General features: G+C 49.5%; 1 protein-coding gene across 29 annotated transcripts in view; it reads left to right on the forward strand.

The window, feature by feature from the left end:
- Positions 1–16,664, forward strand: part of LOC116443165 (collagen alpha-1(VII) chain-like) — a 94,051-nt gene extending 77,387 nt beyond the window's left edge. For 18 of the 29 annotated variants that reach the window (XM_032107094.1, XM_032107099.1, XM_032107103.1 and 15 more), the window contains 14 exons: positions 1,450–1,530; positions 2,218–2,271; positions 2,539–2,592; positions 3,423–3,485; positions 4,148–4,210; positions 5,400–5,516; positions 8,268–8,345; positions 9,336–9,389; positions 10,609–10,657; positions 11,338–11,376; positions 11,827–11,991; positions 14,110–14,166; positions 15,004–15,174; positions 16,377–16,664. In XM_032107094.1, coding sequence (XP_031962985.1) covers positions 1,450–1,530; positions 2,218–2,271; positions 2,539–2,592; positions 3,423–3,485; positions 4,148–4,210; positions 5,400–5,516; positions 8,268–8,345; positions 9,336–9,389; positions 10,609–10,657; positions 11,338–11,376; positions 11,827–11,991; positions 14,110–14,166; positions 15,004–15,174; positions 16,377–16,390 — 1,059 coding nt within the window. In that variant the 3' untranslated portion in view covers positions 16,391–16,664. Of the gene's footprint in view, positions 1–1,449; positions 1,531–2,217; positions 2,272–2,538; positions 2,593–3,422; positions 3,486–4,147; positions 4,211–5,399; positions 5,517–6,459; positions 7,969–8,267; positions 8,346–9,335; positions 9,390–9,656; positions 9,783–10,608; positions 10,786–11,337; positions 11,377–11,826; positions 11,992–12,088; positions 12,164–12,302; positions 14,072–14,109; positions 14,167–15,003; positions 15,175–16,376 lie in introns of those variants that run through there. The other 11 variants (XM_032107098.1, XM_032107101.1, XM_032107115.1 and 8 more) reach the window with 11 other exon arrangements.
- Positions 16,665–17,163: the final 499 nt, after the last annotated feature.

A 17,163-nucleotide genomic window follows, 5' to 3' on the forward strand; every position in this document is an offset into this window, starting at 1 on the left:
CATCTTTCCCATGGCCTTGGAAGACATCACCTCCATGACCTCCTTCCCCTTCAGGCCATGTCCAATCCCAATTTTGAACCTTCTTATCCATATTCCAAAGGCTCTCCAGCCCATGATAAGCAGGAAACCACCTATGGAGAGATAAAACCCAGGTCTAAATCTTATTGATGTTGCCTGGACTAAGTAGGCCAGGCTTAGACGCAGCTTTCCAGCACGTCCTTAAGTGAGTTTAACTTTCCTAAAAGTGTTTGGGATTCTCTCAGGATGAGAAGGATCTCATGGAAAGCAGGAAAATGAGTTGGACACAGACAGGAAAACAAGGAAAACCTGGCACAGGAGACATTTGGGACAATTCAGGGAAATATTAAAGTTAATTAGGAGAGCTCTAATTAATGTCAGGTCTTTTAGTGCTCAAAAAGAAGCTTTTTAGCTCATTCTTGCTCTGATCCCAGCTTCCAGCTCCTTCCAAACTCCAGGCACTTGAAGGTATCCCGGATTTGTGGGATTTAACCATCACATGAATGGTTTATTACCCTCCAATCTGTCTCAGCAAAGAGAGATATTCCCATTTTCCATGGGTTTTATGGTTTATTTACGTCCCCAGATGGAATTTTATATCGATTGTGTCAATAAATAGTTACCCATAAAGAGATTATTTGTGCCTGATAGTGCCAGGAGTATGAAGGAACATGAATTTTCCCTGATCCAGACACACAAATCTGCTGATTTTTTATCTAAATTCCATTGTTAATGAATTTATTTCCTTCCCATGACCACAGCAAACAAATTCCAGGCAGAGAATTCCACTTGTTCAGCTCCTGATTTGCTCAATTCATTCTCCCCTGAGAGAGCTGAGAGGCTCAAGTGGGATCAATCCAATTTCTCCTTCACATCCAGGTGCTGGAAAATGCCATCCCAATTGGTCAGGCTGGATGAGGAGGCTGTGACAGGCTTAGGGAAAAAAAATTAAGAATTAAAAATTAGAAGTAAATTAGGATTTTTGAGCAGCTTTATCTGCTCTCAGAACAGTGGGAGACTCCATGAAAAGAGGTCCCAGTGCGAGATGTGACTCCAGAAGCCAAAAAATTCCAAAACGGGACAAAAGAGCTGCAGCTCCCTGGGTCACACATTCCTTAAATCCCTGTTCCCATTCCCAATCCCACCCAAATGCTCTGGGCCTGCAATGACCCTTTTGCTGCCACAATTTCCCAGGCTGGAATTACAAATTAATCCCCTCCCAGGTTTCATTTGCCAAGGATTTACAATCCCATGGAATTGGGGTGAGGAATGGGAGCTGAATCCCAGCCTCGGGTCTTGGGGCTGTTGCTGGGGGAGCTTCTGACCTCGGATTGAGGGGTCCTTCGGTTGGCTTTCCATCCTGGACTGTCCTCATCCCTCTTCCCTGGAAAAAGTGGGCTCTGGGATGAAATTTTCCTGATTTTCTGGCAGGGTGCAGCAGGGCTGGATGGGAAGAACGGGATCAAGGGAGCCAAAGGTGACAGAGGACTGCAGGGGCAGAAGGGGAAGCCGGTGAGTGGCGGAAAAGGACATGGATTGTTTGGAAAAGGCTCTGCTGCTTCCTGGATCCCACATTCCTTCCCAGGCCTTCCTGGATCCCACATTCCTGTCTGTGCCCTCCTGGATCCCGCATTCCTCTCTGGGCCTTCCTGGATCCCACATTCCTGTCTGTGCCCTCCTGGATCCCACATTCCTGTCTGTGCCCTCCTGGATCCCACATTCCTCTCTGTGCTTTCCTGGATCCCTCATTCCTCTCTGGGCCTTCCTGGATCCCACATTCCTTTCCATGCCTTCTTGGATCCCACACTCCTGTCTCTTCCCACTCCCTAAAGGCCTCAGGGCCTTTCTCAGGCTCTTCCCTAAAACCTGGAAAAGTCTCCGATGCACATTCTGAGCTGGTTTTTAGGAGTTGTCCTCCTCCAGTTCCCAGCATGTCCATATCCCAAAATTTCTTAGCTAGCCCATGTTTCCCAGCCTGAGTTTTCCTTTGCTTCTTACCAAGGCCCAAATTTCAAGTTCCAAGTCCAGCTCTGCCTGAGGGAGAGCAGGGAACCAAGGAATCCTTCACCAAATCTCACTTTCCTGGGATCAGCAGGTTCTCCCTCAGGGAGGCTCCCAAAAAACTTCCTGCACATGGATGGGATTTGGGCGTGTGATTCCTGAAAATTCATCTCCTTTGTCCTTTTTTCTTCCATGTAGGGAGGGAAAGGTGACCCTGGGACCGCTGGTGACGCCGGGCAGAAAGGGACCAAGGTAAGACGTGGATGAGATCCTGTGGAATCTCCATCCTTGGAAATGCCCAAAATCCATGGGAACACGGTGAACCAGCTTTGGATGGCACTGCTTGGATTGGGACTCAGAGAAATGTTCTCCGGAGCTCCTTCCAACCTCAACCACTCGATGATCCTGGGAAATAAAGCTTGGGACAAGCAGAGATAGGGAAGGATCCAAGGGAAGAGCTTGCAGGCCCCTCAGAATTCCTACTTTGCCCTCATTCCCTGTGTTCTCCTTTATTCCCAGGGCTTGCGAGGGCTTCCAGGCCGGATCGGCGCTCCCGGAGCCAAAGGCACCAAGGTGAGCCAAGCCCAGCTTTCCACCCTGCTCCAGCTGCCCCATTCCCAGAATTGTTTCCCACTCATCCCCAGGACAACATCATGCACGGAATCATGAGGAATCCACCCCATTTCTGTGGGAAAATCCCTCTTGGAAGGCCCATGAAGAGCAGGGAATCACGAATTGGGAAGCTTAAAGGCTTGCAGGGAACTTTGTGATAAGTTGGGGTTAAAAACTAAACCAAGCCCTGCCCAAATCCCTCCTGATCCGTGGCTTAGCAACGGCCTGGGCTCAGTTCTAAGTTCGTGCCCGGCTCTTATCAGCACCATTAGTCCCTTATCAGTAAACAACGATAATGAGCCTTAATGGGCTTTTTATGGAGGGTTTGGAAAGCTTGATAAGAGAATGGGGAGCAGTTGGTGACAGAGCCAATGTTGTTGTTATTATTGTGGTTATTATTATTATTATTATTAAATTTTAATTATTATTTATTATCATTATTGTTGTTAATATTCTGTTGTTTTCATCGGCCCCGCTCCATTTCGTAATGGAATTTTTATCCCGGGAATTTCCCACCTACTTTCCTGTAGGTGAGCTTGGAGCTCGGACAATCTCCAATTTTAAGGATCTCCAATTATCTTGGTTCTGAGTTAAATTAGTGTTAATTAGTTCATTTGTTTAATTCATTATTAGTTAAGTTTTAGTGATCCAAAATTTCCAGGCTGAAGTGAGACTTTATCTCTGAGTGTCATCCCTGGATTATCCCTTTCCTTGCCTTTCCAGAGCCAATTTTCCCAATGTTTTTGGGGTTCTTTGTCCTCACAGCCCCTCCGCTGCTTTTCCATCCACAGGGAGAAATTGGCAGTCCTGGAAAACCGGGAATTCCGGGATCAAATGGACGACCCGGAGCAAAGGTGAGCATCCGAATTGTCACAGAATCATGGAATGGTTTGGGAAGGGACATTTGGGAAAACAAGAGTTTTCCCAAAAGTTTCCCAAATCCACCTCTGGAAAGGGCTCATTTCTTCCAAAGGGAAAGAATTGAGTTATCCTGGATCTATTCCCATAAACCAGCATGGATTGAGTTCTTCCAAAGGGCATAAATTGGGTTATCCTGGATCTATTCCCATAAACCAGCATGGATTGAGTTCTTCCAAAGGGCATAAATTGGGTTATCCTGGATCTGTTCCCATAAACCAGCATGGATTGAGTTCTTCCAAAGGGCATAAATTGGGTTATCCTGGATCTGTTCCCATAAACCAGCATGGATTGAGTTCTTCCAAAGGGCATAAATTGGGTTATCCTGGATCTGTTCCCATCACCCAGCATGGATTGGGTGAAGATTCTTGGACACTGGGATTGGGATCTTTACTCATCTCCTCAGCCGAGTTCATCCATCCCAATCCTGACATTCCACCAGCTCCTTTCCATTTTACCGGGATTTTTCCCTCTCCTGGAATACCACCAGAGGTGACACTCAGTCAATAACTCTAATCCAAGGAAAAACCAGATCATTCCCAAAATCCCAGCCTTGCCAAGCCCGCATTAGCCATGATTTTATCTTGGCTCCTTCCAGGGCGAACCGGGAGCCTCAGGGAACGACGGCGCCTCAGGAATTCCTGGGGAGAAAGGAGAAAAGGTTGGTACCGACCCCGCTGCCATTTCTGAGGAATAAATCCCACATCCATCAGGTGGAGTTAACAAAATTCAACATTTTCCACATCATAGGTGCCCTTTCCAGTGGGGAAATGTCAACGGGTTGGAACGTTAGGCTTGGGAATGCAGTTGGAAAAGGGCAGGGAGAGAGGTCTCCTTAAATTCACCTCTGTCCATGGATAAAATCCCAGGAGGAGCCGGCTTAGCGTGAGGAAAAGCCATCCGGAGGGACTGGGATTCACTGTCAGAGTTTTTTCCACCACCACTCCCAGGGTAAATCCCTGGGATGCTCTGGGGCAGGAGAAGTGGATCAGGCTGTGGCCTCCTTGGCATGGGAAATGGGAAAGGTCTCTGAGCTGATCCCGAGTTGTGGTCTCATCTCCTTGAGGAATTCCCACCTGGATCACCCCCCACCAATCTTCCTTCTCTGCGTTCCTTAATTTCCTGCTTTATTCCTTAAAAAAAACCCCACGCCGAAATTTGTACTTCTCCATAGGGAGAAAAAGTCCAGGATTTCTGTTAAAACGGTAAATTCTTAAGGAAAAAAAATGAAATCCCACAATCCCAGCAGCCTCTATCAAATCTCTTGGCATTTTCCAGTCCCTCAGGCCCTTCCCGCATTCCAGTCTCCAGCTGATTTGGGATCTTAAAGGATTTTTTTGATAACAAATCCATTCCTCATTCCCAGATGAGGTCAAACACCTCCTGAAGTCTCTGGTTGGAAGCAGGGAGATCATTCCCAGGGAATTCTCATTCCCTTCCTCTCCTGTTCTTCTCTTCTCCCACAGATTTGTTTTCCAGCACTGCTGCACGTGGATCTTCCCTTATTTAGTGGGAATATTTTAATGGGAATATTCTCTGCTCCAGCAGCTCCAGGAGAAAATCAGTGGTGCAGATGAGTGGGAAATTTATAGGTTTGGGATCTTCCTCCTTCCTCGTTTTTCCCATGGTTGCGGACTAAAGGATTCTGTTTAGGTGAACTGGGAGAGTTGGGAATTTAGGAATTCTTGGGAATCGTTGGATGGAGAGTCCATGTCACCAAGCACCTTCTGGACAAGGAAGGGTGGAGAGCAAGGCTCCCGCACCAAAGGAATGTGGAAGATGTTCCCATATTCCCAAAGCCATGGAAGTGTTTGGATGGTGTTTGACTGCCCCATCCCTGTGATTCCCAGGGAGCCAAGGGAGTTCCTGGATTGGGAGGCTTCAAGGGACAAACGGGATGGCCTGGGAAGCCTGGAGGGGCCGGAGCACCTGGACCTCGAGGGCCACAGGGTGAGCCAGGACCACAGGTGAGCAGCAGGTCCTGAATCCCACAGATCCCGAATCCCACAGGTCCTGAATCCCACAGATCCTGAATCCCACAGATCCTGAATCCCACAGATCCCGAATCCCACAGGTCCCGAATCCCACAGGCCCTGAATCCCACAGGCCCTGAATCCAACAGGGATCCCAGCAGGTCCTGAATCCCAGCAGGTCCTGAATCCCACAGATCCCAAATCCCAGCAGGTCCTGAATCCCACAGGTTCTGAATCCCACAGGAATCCCAGCAGGTTCTGAATCCCACAAGAATCCCACAGATCCCGAATCCCAGCAGGTCCTGAATTCCACAGAGATCCCAAATCCCACAGGTCTTGAATCCCACAGATCCTGAATCCCACAGGTCCTGAATCCCAGCAGGTCCTGATTCCCACAGGTCCTGAATCCCACAGGAATCCCAGCAGGTCTTGAATCCCACAGATCCCGAATCCCACAGATCCCGATTCCCACAGATCCTGAATCCCACAGGTCCTGAATCCCACAGGTCCGGAATCCCAGCAGGTCCTGAATCCCAGCAGGTCCCAAATCCCAGCAGGTCCTGAATCCCACAGATCCCAAATCCCACAGATCCTGAATCCTACCGGTCCTGAATCCCACAGGTCCTGAATCCCAGCAGACCCTGAATCCCACAGAAATCCCACACATTCTGAATCCCAGCAGGTCCCAAATCCCACAGATCCTGAATCCCACAGATCCTGAATCCCACAGAAATCCCACACCTGGTCACCCTCGTGTGACCAAACACCCCCGAAGTGTCCCCATGGCTCCATCTCTCCCACCCCTTCCTCGCTGCCTCCCGAGCTCTCCCACATTCCCGCTTTCTGTGGGATCTTGATCCACGTATTCCATCTCCCGCTTCGTTTCCCCCCGGAGATTTTCCATCCCCTTTCCTCCCCTCCTTTCCCATCTCTTCAGGGGAAGACGTGACCTCTCCGTGAAGAGGTAATTCCAAGTGCTCAGGACATCCAGTTGTTAATTATCCCAGGATCAGGATGCCAAAGCTCGGGAAGGAGCCGCTGGCTCTCAGCTCCCGTTTTTAATGAATATTTTTGCATTCCAGCCACGCTGGGCACCTTCAGAAACGTAGGGAAAGAAGCTTGGAAATGAGATGTTAATTCCATCGATGAGCAGGATCACCCTGCCCTGGAAGTTTTCTTGAGACAGCTTGGAGAAATGAAGAACTTTCCGAGGGAAAAAGGGCTGGAAATGAAAATTTCCTCCGTGGTTTTGCTGGGAGAGTTTCAGGCTTGGATTAAAGAATATAGAAATTAGCTGGAAAGTCCAAGAGTAAAAGGAAAGTTGGAATAAAAGAAGCTGAAAAACCAAATTTTATCCACACTATTTCATCCTGCCAATGATTGCGGTAATTTGGATTTTGGAGGATGGCATTTGGGATAATTCCAACCCCAAATTTTGTGGGAAAATCTGAAGGAGGCTGGATCTCATCAGATCCACTCTCCTGGATCTCCGAGGTCTCCTTGTCCTACAGATCCTTGCAGGAATTCTGACATGGATGGGTCACTAAAAAAAAAAAATCTCTATTCCACCTCATTCCAGTGGAATTTTCCTGCTTTTTTTTCCCAGCCGATATCCTTTGGCAACTTTTACCCCACATCAGCTCCATCAGGATCAAATACCGACGGGATTTTGGCAAATATTCCATGAGAAATAATGCTTAATTAAACGAATCAATTAATTAAAACCTGCAGGATCAATGTCTGGGAGGGGAGACGTTGATCAGAACGTGAGGCTGCTGTTCAGAACACCAAAAAAAAAGTGTGATTCCATGGAATTCACCAAAAACATGGGATTTAAGGCAAGAACAGATGGAGGCAGAGGAAAAAGGATGAACTCAGCTGCTCTGAACAACTCAAATCCAGCAATTCCCAGATTTTTTTTTGTGGCACCTGATCTCCTTAATCCACTCATTTATCACAAAATCGACTTTTAAACAATTCCCAAATATTTCTTTTTTCCCCCCCAAAGAGACTTGGATTTTCTCCCTGCTAATCGGCCTCATGGAAGCTGGATTTTACCTGGAAAATCCCTCAGGAAATCGGCATTTTCCTTACAGACAAGAGCTTGAAATCACGGAATAAAGATGCTGGAAGCGTGACAGGAATCTCCAAAAGGAATTTCGAAGGGTGGTTATAGGAAGGAGGTGGAAAAAGGTCCTTCCAGAGCAATAAAATAGGGATTCAATCCAGCTCCAGCCCATGGAAACAGGATTATTCTTCCCCTTGCTCCCCAGGCTGTGCCTTGCCATGAAAAATAAATCAAAGGAATCGCAGGAGGGAGGAGGGAGCCGAAAGTACAAGATTCCCTCATGGATATTTAAAAAGGCTGGAATTTTTTATGTTATTAGCGAGCCTGGAAAAGCCTGGCTGGGATAATAAATGGATTTTTTTTTGGACACTGATTAAAGAGAGGCCGTGAGGTGCCGCTTTTCCCACCCACGCTGCTCCTTGGCTTCTCCTGGAATTAAAGGAGAAACTCAGGGAATGGCATGGGAGGCTTCAAGGGACAAACGGGATGGCCTGGGACCATGTGGAGTTGGGACAGAGGGAAAAATTCCCAGGGCATGGATTCCATCCCATCCAGAGAGCACCTGGGGGGCTCTGATGGCTTCTACGGATGCCCAGGTTGGGTTTTAGGGGGAAAATCCTGAAGAAAAGTGGGATATCTTGGGAAAGTGCTGACTGAACTGTCCTTTTCTTCTCCAGGGTCCACCAGGGAAAAGAGGGAGATCCCAGCTCTGCCTCCAGGGGCCCCCGGGCATGGATGGGCCAAAAGGAGAAGTGGTCAGTATGGGAATGATCCAGTGGGGTTTCTCAGCATTCCCAAAATTCTGCACTGGGCCTGGATAAACTTGGATCATCCAGGTTTCATTTCTTAAGAGCAGAGACATTTGAATCCCAAATTCCAGGCATTGGACACGGGCAGCGCTACCCAAACTTCTGCCTGGAGGTGTCTCCAGCTGGGGAAAATTCCTTTGGGAAAACATCAAACTTGGGATCAGCACATCCTCAAGGCAGAGCGGGAATGAACCAATCATCAGGGCAGGGCAATTAATGCACAATTAATGCTCAGCAGAGAGTTCCAAAGATCCCAATCCCAACATGTTTGGGGTCGGTCCCTGTCCCAAGGGATTTTAGGATCAGGAGCGCCACTGCTTTAGCTCCATGTGCTGCTGGTGGATAATGTGATTTTTCCTGGCGCTCCAGCTCCTGGAAGTGAGCATGGATTGAGAAAAATGAGCCTCCCGGCTTTAATTGGGATCATCCTTCTTGTGCTCCTTGTCCTTTAATATTTTTAAGTATCCCTTAATCCACAAATCCAGTTTCCAGCAGTTCTGAGTGGAAAATTTGTCGGGGTGTTTTATCCCTGTTGACAAAGCTCAGCATCTCCTGGTTTTTCCATCTTTCCAGCACTGGAATTGCAGCTCCAGTTTCAAATCTTCTGCCCGAGCTGATTCCCAAAGATTCTGTGCAGGCCAGACCCTCTCCGTGCCTCCATTCCCTTTTCCAACTGGAAAATAAACCTGACTTAAGCTGTTAAAATCCATATTGTTGGGATGCAGGAGAGCTCCCAAAAAACCTGGGATCTGATGGACATGTGGATGAGGCTGTTCCTGTCTGCCCACAAAGATATTCCTAAAATTTATAGGAAAACATGTGGGGCTTTTTTTACCCATCTCCCTTCCGAGGTGTCATCCCTAAGGAGCACTTATTCCCGGAGAATTTAATGGGCAATCTCCTGAGATTTGGGAATGATTGAAGTGTTTTTAACAGGGGGAAAATGGTCCCGCCGGACAGAAAGGAGCCAAGGGAGATCCGGGCCTTTCCGTGAGTGCTTTTTCCCAAGATCACCTCCCATTACGGGGGAAAATGGAGAAAATTGGACAATCCGGCCCTAAGAGGCCAAAGGGGGGAGGGAAATGCTGAGAAACGGATTCGTTCCGAGAATATCTGGGAAATGAGGCTGGTGGCTGTTACCCAGGGAGGGCAGGGCGGGCTGTGAGCAGAGCTGGGCTCTACAAAGCCAAGCCTAAAGCCTCAGGCAGATTTTCCTTCTCCCACCCTTCCCATGACTCCCAATTCCTGCTTGTCCAGCAGGATCAGTGCTCCAACCCAACCCAGTGATCCAACCCAAAGAAAGAGCAGGAGAGGGAAATGGGCCCCGTTTTCAGGGAAAAGCTGCTGCGCTGGGCTTCTAAATCCCGGAGGAGAAGGAGGGGTTGACCCACTTGGATCAGGAGAAAATTCCTGCTGCGCCTCCCTCCACATCCCTTCATCACGGATTTTGTGCCACTTGACTGACACAAGGCAGAATTTCCAGTTTTTCCAGGATTAGTTTTCCAGGCAGGATTAATTTTACCGGGGGGGGGTGGAGGGGGGTTGTGGGAACCGCCTGTATTTGGGCTGCTGAAAATTCCAGGTCCCTACCTGGAAAATGCCCCAAAATTTGGAATCCCAAGAAGGAGAAGAGGTGGTGACCCCATGAAGTGCAGCAGGACATCGAGCATCCCACAGGGAAGATTCCCAGTGGAACCAGTGGCTGTTGGCTGCCCCAGGGATGAAGGATGGGCTCCAAATCCATGGGATTGGATGTCTCATTCCATAGGGAATGGGGTTGGCTGGGAAAGAGACAGAAAGCAGAAGGAGGTGCAGCTCCAAGTCATTGAATGTGGTCCCACAGCTCATTCCAAGGGGCAATCCTGGAGGATAATTTGAGTGGACTTTTTTCATGGATGCAGGTGGCTCCATGGCTTTTCAGAGCTCAGGGATGTTTGGGCATCGTGGCTTCGGGGACAATGCCAGGAGGGTGGGGACACTCCTTGGAAAGCCAGCCCAGGTTTGAGGTGTGACATGGGCTGGGATCCCATTCCTCATGGCCAGAGGAAAACCAGGAATTTCCAAAGGGAATGAGCCACAACCCTCGAATCCAGCTCCCCAAACCTCTGATCTCATCACACCCAAAACAAGGCGGCTCCACCAGAGGAGCAGGGAGGTGATGCCGGGCTTGGAATTCATCCCTAACCTCCATTTTCCCACTCTGGCACAGGAGGAAGAGGTGAAGGAAGTGCTCCGGAGCGAAATGAGAGGGATTTGTGGTGAGTTGGCCCCGCTGCGACCCTGCCAGCAGCTAAATTGGAGCCGTTTCCATGCCAGCACACGTCCAAATGTCACCCATTAGCAGCGAGTGGAGCTGGGGCCCCTCTCCAGGAGTGTGGAATTCCAGGTCCTGAAGATTCCTGACCTCCTGGAACTCGTCATTTTTATCCCTTAACCCCCCTCTCTCTTCCCGTTTGGTTTTGGCAGCAAATCTTTTCCCCCATTCCCATGTGGATTGGGAATGTGCTGGGTCACGGAGGGAAGTTGGAACCTTTTCCTTCCCGTTCTTTGGTGGCATTCCTTGGCACACAGAATTCTCCTCTGCCACAGGGAAAAACTGCCACCAGCACCACAAAAAAACCCCCGAATTTGGGGATGCTTTTATCCCAGAATCCAAATATTTCAAGTTTTTGGGGTCTTGTTTTCCTTGCCCTGCAGAAATCCATTTATTTGTGATCCATCAGAATGCTCCTGGCCCATTCCCTGGGCTTTCCCTATGGATATGGAGGATTTTTAGGTTCACCACCACTGGAGTTGCTAGGAAGCACTGGAATCCTTGAAAAGATGGGGCAAGGGATGAAAAATAATCCATAAAAAATCATTATTTTGTTGAAAAATCTTGTTTATATGGGGGGGAAAAAGTAGCAAACAAACTCTGCCCTCTCTCTTCCGTCTGCAGGTTGTGGAGGTGAGTTGGGAAAGATGTCCATGGAAAAGGGTAAGGCTGGAAATTCATGCAGGAAAGGATCCTCTCCTGGCCCCAAAACTGCAAATGAAAAGTTGCTTTTTAGGAACAAATGGGGTTTTTTTCTGGGATTCAGTGCAGAAAATGTTGGATCACCAACAGCTGTTGAATCCTGGTTTGAGGGGGGTGGTTTTTCCTGAGAGGAATCTGAGGGATCAGAGGGACGCCTGGAAGTTTCCTGTTTTCACCCTCTCCTCCAAGACACGATCAAATCCCTTCCTGACTCCCAGTTTTTAACACTGAACCCACAGAAATCCCAATCCTTGCCCACAAATTTCTGGGATTGCTCCCCCACCCCAGACCATCCCCAGGATGAGCTCTGGGCCTCATGGAATCCTCAAATCCGATGGTTCATGGAGCCTGGAGAGCTCATCTGCCAACCCCAAAGCATTGGATTCATCCTCACTGACCCTCAATCCACAGGTCTGGAGGCAGCTGAAGTCCACAGGCAGCTCCAAGGGTATTCCCAGCTTTGGGAATACACCGGGAATGGTGGAAATTGGGAAGAAAAGCTTGGCACAACGCAGGGCAGGACCACGTTGGAGACTCCAGTGAAGCCCTTCATGGAGCCACCTCCACTCATTGCAGGTGAGTTCAGCTGCCTCCTTCCCATCTTTCCAACCATGGAATCCTCCGGAGCATCCCACAAACCCAGTGCTAAATCCTCTTCCCTGGAATTGGGCAGGAATGAGGCAGGGATGGGTTTCCCAGTGAGGGCTCCCACGCTCTTGGAGACAACACGAGCTGATGCCCCTGGAAGGTGAGGAAAACTTAAATATTTGTGGGATCAGGGGTGATCCCAACCTTCCAAAGGGTTCCTTTGAAAAGGCTGGAAGGAGGCAGCCATTTCCAGGCTGATTTTGTCCCATTTTTCCCACCACATCCTTGGCAACTTCCAGCAAAACTTCCAACCAGGCAGAAATGGCATCTCTGAGACCAAACACTCATCCCAGACTATTTCCATCCAGGGCCTCGTGAACATTTTAATAAAGGGTAAAGCCACAGATGAAAACTCATGGAAAAACTCATGGATCCATTCCCGTTCGTGTTTTCCAAGAGGGAAGGGCCCTGGGAGACACAGACTTGCTCCTACAGCAGGGAATGAACCACCCATGGAGCTCCTGATCTCCTCATCGGGGCTTGGATTTCCATCCAGATTTGTGGGAGAGAGGGAAAACAGGATGGGGGAAATCATTATGGACTAATTTACAGAAGGATTTCTGCACTTGGAGCTCAAAGTCCAAACTTCAGGGCAGGATTAAAAAGAAGGGAGAGTTCGGGATCATTTCGCAGAATTTAGCAAGTGAGGATGCTCAGATGTTGGCACCAGGAGGGGAGGCTTGGGTACCATGGATGACACAGCCAGAAAAAGTAATTAAAAACCAATTTAAAATCCCATTGCACTGAGCAAGACACCCCAATGTTGTCACTTTTACACCCCAAAATCGTGGTTGTGGTGTTGTCCCTCACTTTACAGGTGTGGGGTTTTATTATGGGATGCAAGTTTGATGTTCTTTGAGAGTTCCTTCCAAACCAGGGGGATGGAGCAGCGGAATTTCTGGGGGCAGTGGAATTTCTGGGGGCTCGATTAAGCTCGATGAAGCGCTGTCATTAAATCCTCGTTGTCACCCCAAAAAATATCCTGTAGGGGATGTCTCAATGCTCCAAATTCCAGTCTGAGAGCGAGTGAGACTCCGTGATCCTTCCAACACCTTCCAGCTTGAGACATGGAATAGTTTGGGATGGAAGGGACCCTAAAGATCATCCAATTCCAAGCCAGGGAGTCCAACAGAGAGCTGGACTTGATGGTCATTATTGGTCTCTTCCAGTTTGGGACATGGAATGGTTTGGGATGGAAGAGGCCTTAAGGATCATCCCATTCCAAGCCAGGGATTCCAAAAGAGGTTTGGATTCGAGGGGTTTTACAGGCTCTTTTCGATCTGAGATACGGAATGGTTTGGGTTGGAAGGGGCCTTAAGGATCATCCAATTCCAAGCTCATGTTCTATGATTCCATGATTCCTAAGGATGGAGAGCTTTGGGAAGGGTTTTAAGTGATGATGGCCCCATGTAAGGAATGAACACATCCCAAAAAACCCAGCTGAGCCTAGAACCAAACCCCGACAATCCTCCCTCCCCTCCCGGCCCGCTCCAGGCGCTCTCCCGACGTCTGTGCCGGACGTCAAAGTCTCCCATTGGGATCTAAACCCAATTTATATCACGGCAGCACTCGGGATCAGATGGATGGGACATTCCAGGTGTTATTGAATCACGGCAGCAGCCAACAATCCCATTAAAAGCCGGGGCTGAGGCAGGAGGGCTCATAAATCCCTCTGCTAAGTGACGAGCACCGAGCGGCTCCAAATGTTAACAGGATTCTGCAGTCGGAGCGTTATTGCCGCCAGATTCCAATCGCTCCCGGCTTTCTCGAGGCTCCCGAACTCCAGCCTGACATTTATCTCCAGCAAACAACCACAACCACTTCCACTTTCTGTGACAAATACCCAACCTTTCCCACGGAGTTGTTTAACACCATTAAGGGTTTTATTGCCGCCAGTCCCTCGCTCCCCGTGGCCGGTTGCTCCGTGACATTTATGAGGAGAACTTGTTATCCATGGAAGGCTCCAAGGATCTTTATTGAAATGAGGGATAATTTGTTTGCACGCCCTTAGTCCGTGTGATTTGCTTGGTTTTTTTTCCCCCCCAGCCCGGGCACAGCAGATGACGGGGCCCTCTCACGGAGAAGCCAACAGCCAATTACCAGGTGAAAAGCTGGGAATTAAGTGACATTTAGGGAAGTCACTTCCAAGGTGGGAAGGGCTGTCTGGCCCTGGGATCAAGGGATGTTGCGCTGAAGGAGTAACACAAGGTTAAAACTCAGTCTGGGCTTGGCTTAAAGCAGCTGGGTTTGCCCCACGGGTGTTGAGCTGATGGTGAAGGAACTGGAGGGGGTTTTGATCCAGAAAAACACACAGGGAGGATCCTCTGGGAATTCCCTGAATGCAAATATCCCACCCAGAATCCAGGCTTTAACCATCCCTTTGGAAAGGTCAGGCACCACCACGGTGGGAACCACAGGGGTGGATGATGGAGCAGCAAGGAGCTCATCCCACCATGGGAATTCCCTGCTGGATGTTCCCCTTTGTCCACTCTGGGAATCCATATGGGAAATCCAATCCTATGGGAATTCCCTCCTTTGTCCATGCTGGGAATCCACTCCTGGATGTCCCCCTTTATCCTCGCTCCCCTTGCCCTGCCAGCCCTGTGGCTTTGGGGTCAGCTGCTGCTGTGGGTGCCTAAGCCAGCCCCACAAGTGGGGAGGGAGGGACAGGGCTGGCAGAGCGGGGCCTTTTCCCACCTGGATCCAACCGTGGGGAGAGGTTGGGGGTGTTTTCCAGAATGGATCCAACCCATGGGTGGGTGTGGGGTGTTTTCTCACCTGGATCCAACCCATGGGGAATGTGGGGTGTGTTTTCCAGAGCGGGTCCGACTCATGAGTGGGTGTGGGATGTTTTCCAGAGTGGATCCAATCCCTGGGGGATGTGGGGGTGCTTTCCCACCTGGATCCGATCCGTGGGGAATGTGGGGTGTTTTCCCGCAGCCCTGTGCCTGCAGCCCATGGATGAGGGCTCCTGCCAGCGCCATTCCCTGCTCTGGTACTTCCACGGCCCCACAAACTCCTGCCGGCCCTTCCTGTTCGGGGGCTGCCGAGGGAACAGCAACCGCTTCCCATCCAAGCGGGAATGCGAGCGGCACTGCAGGAGCTCTGCAGGTGAGGCTGAGCCCTTCACATTCCCTCCTCCTCCAGCCAGGAATGAGCCCAGAGCAGGAAAACCCATCCATGATTTGCCCGCTCCCTTTTCCTTAAGGTGCCCCACTGGGAAGTGCCAGGAATTTGTAGGGTTTTGTTCCCTTCCCATTCCCAGATCATCCTGATCCAGCCCAAAGGAGCTCCGGGACATCTCCCCTGGGACAATTCCCTGGGTGGGATTGGGCACGGATGTGTGGATGGATTTGCTTGGACAACCCATCCTGATCTTTTGCACGTCTCTTGTGCTTTCTGAGGGTGAAATTTGCAGGAATTTGGGAATTTGTGCCCTCGAAACCCCGCATTGCTCCGTCCAAGCACCCTCTGGAATCTCCAGCCCCCAGGCAGAGCCTAAAGTCTAATCTAGACCAGTTTAGGTCTAGATTAAAACCCTGGGATCGAGGTCCCACCTCATCCAGGGGTTCAATGGGAAAAACTCACTTCTGGAAGCACAGCTTGGCTTCCACTGCCAGATCCAGGCATTTTGGGATCGGTCCGTGCAGGTTTTCCTCATCTCCAGCTCATCCCAGGAAACATGGGCCCTGGCAGGGATGCAAACATCCTGCTCCAAGCAGGACATGAGCTGATCCCAACCTTCCAGGGACAATATTCCTCTCTCAGAATTCCCTCTGCCTGGAGACCTCTGGGCACCGAGGAGAAAAAATCCATAAATTCTCCACAATCCATTAAAAAATCTCTGGTGAGGTTCATCTGCTCTGGGTTGGAGGGCACCTTAAAAAAGAGAGGAATTAAAGGCAGAGATCCCACCATTTTGGGATCATTCCCAGGGCTTTCAATCCAGGCCCAGCAGCACCGGGAGTTGAGTGAGCCTCCTCCTGCCCAACTTTTTTTCCAGGGAATTTGCTTTAGGAGCCACTGGGAGCTTCCCGAAGCAGCTGCAGGTACCTCCAGCCCTGTTTGTGGGGAGAAGGAACCACCAGGAATGGGATTCATCCCAATGCAAGCCAGATTCCTGCATCCTCCATGTGCCCATTTTTCCTGGTCCATCCTAAACAGAGCCAGGATTCAGCCTGGATTGGGAATTTTGCTTTTTATGGATGTTGGATGTGACAATCCCGTGGCGTCAGGGACCTCCCGAGCTTGGGAATTGCAGCCAACTTCTGACATTCCCATTGTTTCCTCTTCCCTCTTTTCCCCAAAACCAGGCAGAGGAAGATGATCCGCTCCAAGTGCTTCCTTTAAATCCAACTGGATTTCGAGGAGCGACTCCAACGCCTCCGAGATTGGACGAGACAAACATGGAGAGAGGCGGGAGATGTTGGGAATAAAAGACGTTGGAAAACTGGAATTATGGACATTATGGGATGAGGAGAGGGAAACCTCCGGATGCTCAGGAAAAGGAGGATGGCAAGGGCAGAATTCCTGAGCCAAACCAGGTGGCAAAAATTCCCGAGTTTATTTTTGTAAAATAAAATTGTCTCAATTCTATGGAATTCCGGATCATTCGCCTGGAAGAAGAAAACCTTGGGAATGGCAGAGAAAGGTGGGAATATCTATTTTCCCAGCTGGATCAGGGGGGCAGGATGAGCCCCATCTCTTCCAGCCTGGCCCTAAATTCCTTGTGGTCTTTAGGAATTCCTGCCTTCTCCTCCACTTGGGAATTCCCTGGGGCCTTTAGGAATTCCCGCCTTCTCCTCCACTTGGGAATTCCCTAGGCAGGTTAAGAGGAGTTAAAATGTCCACGAAGAAAACAGGGATCCAAGCCAGGCTTCTCCCTAAAAAACTGTCACTTCCAATTCCTTGAGGAGTTTGGAGCTGCAACTTGTGGAAATCCAGTAAGAGGGATTCTAAATCCCTGGATTTTGGTCCCATGGAGACACGGACACAGCTGAGAGAGGTCCTATCCAATAGAATCTGTTCCATGGGATAACCCCTGGGAAAGGTTACAGCACTTCCAATGGAAAAACAGGGATTTATTCCAAGTTTTCCAGG

This window comes from Corvus moneduloides, chromosome 4 (genome assembly GCF_009650955.1).
Source record: "Corvus moneduloides isolate bCorMon1 chromosome 4, bCorMon1.pri, whole genome shotgun sequence".
Lineage (NCBI taxonomy): Eukaryota > Metazoa > Chordata > Aves > Passeriformes > Corvidae > Corvus > Corvus moneduloides.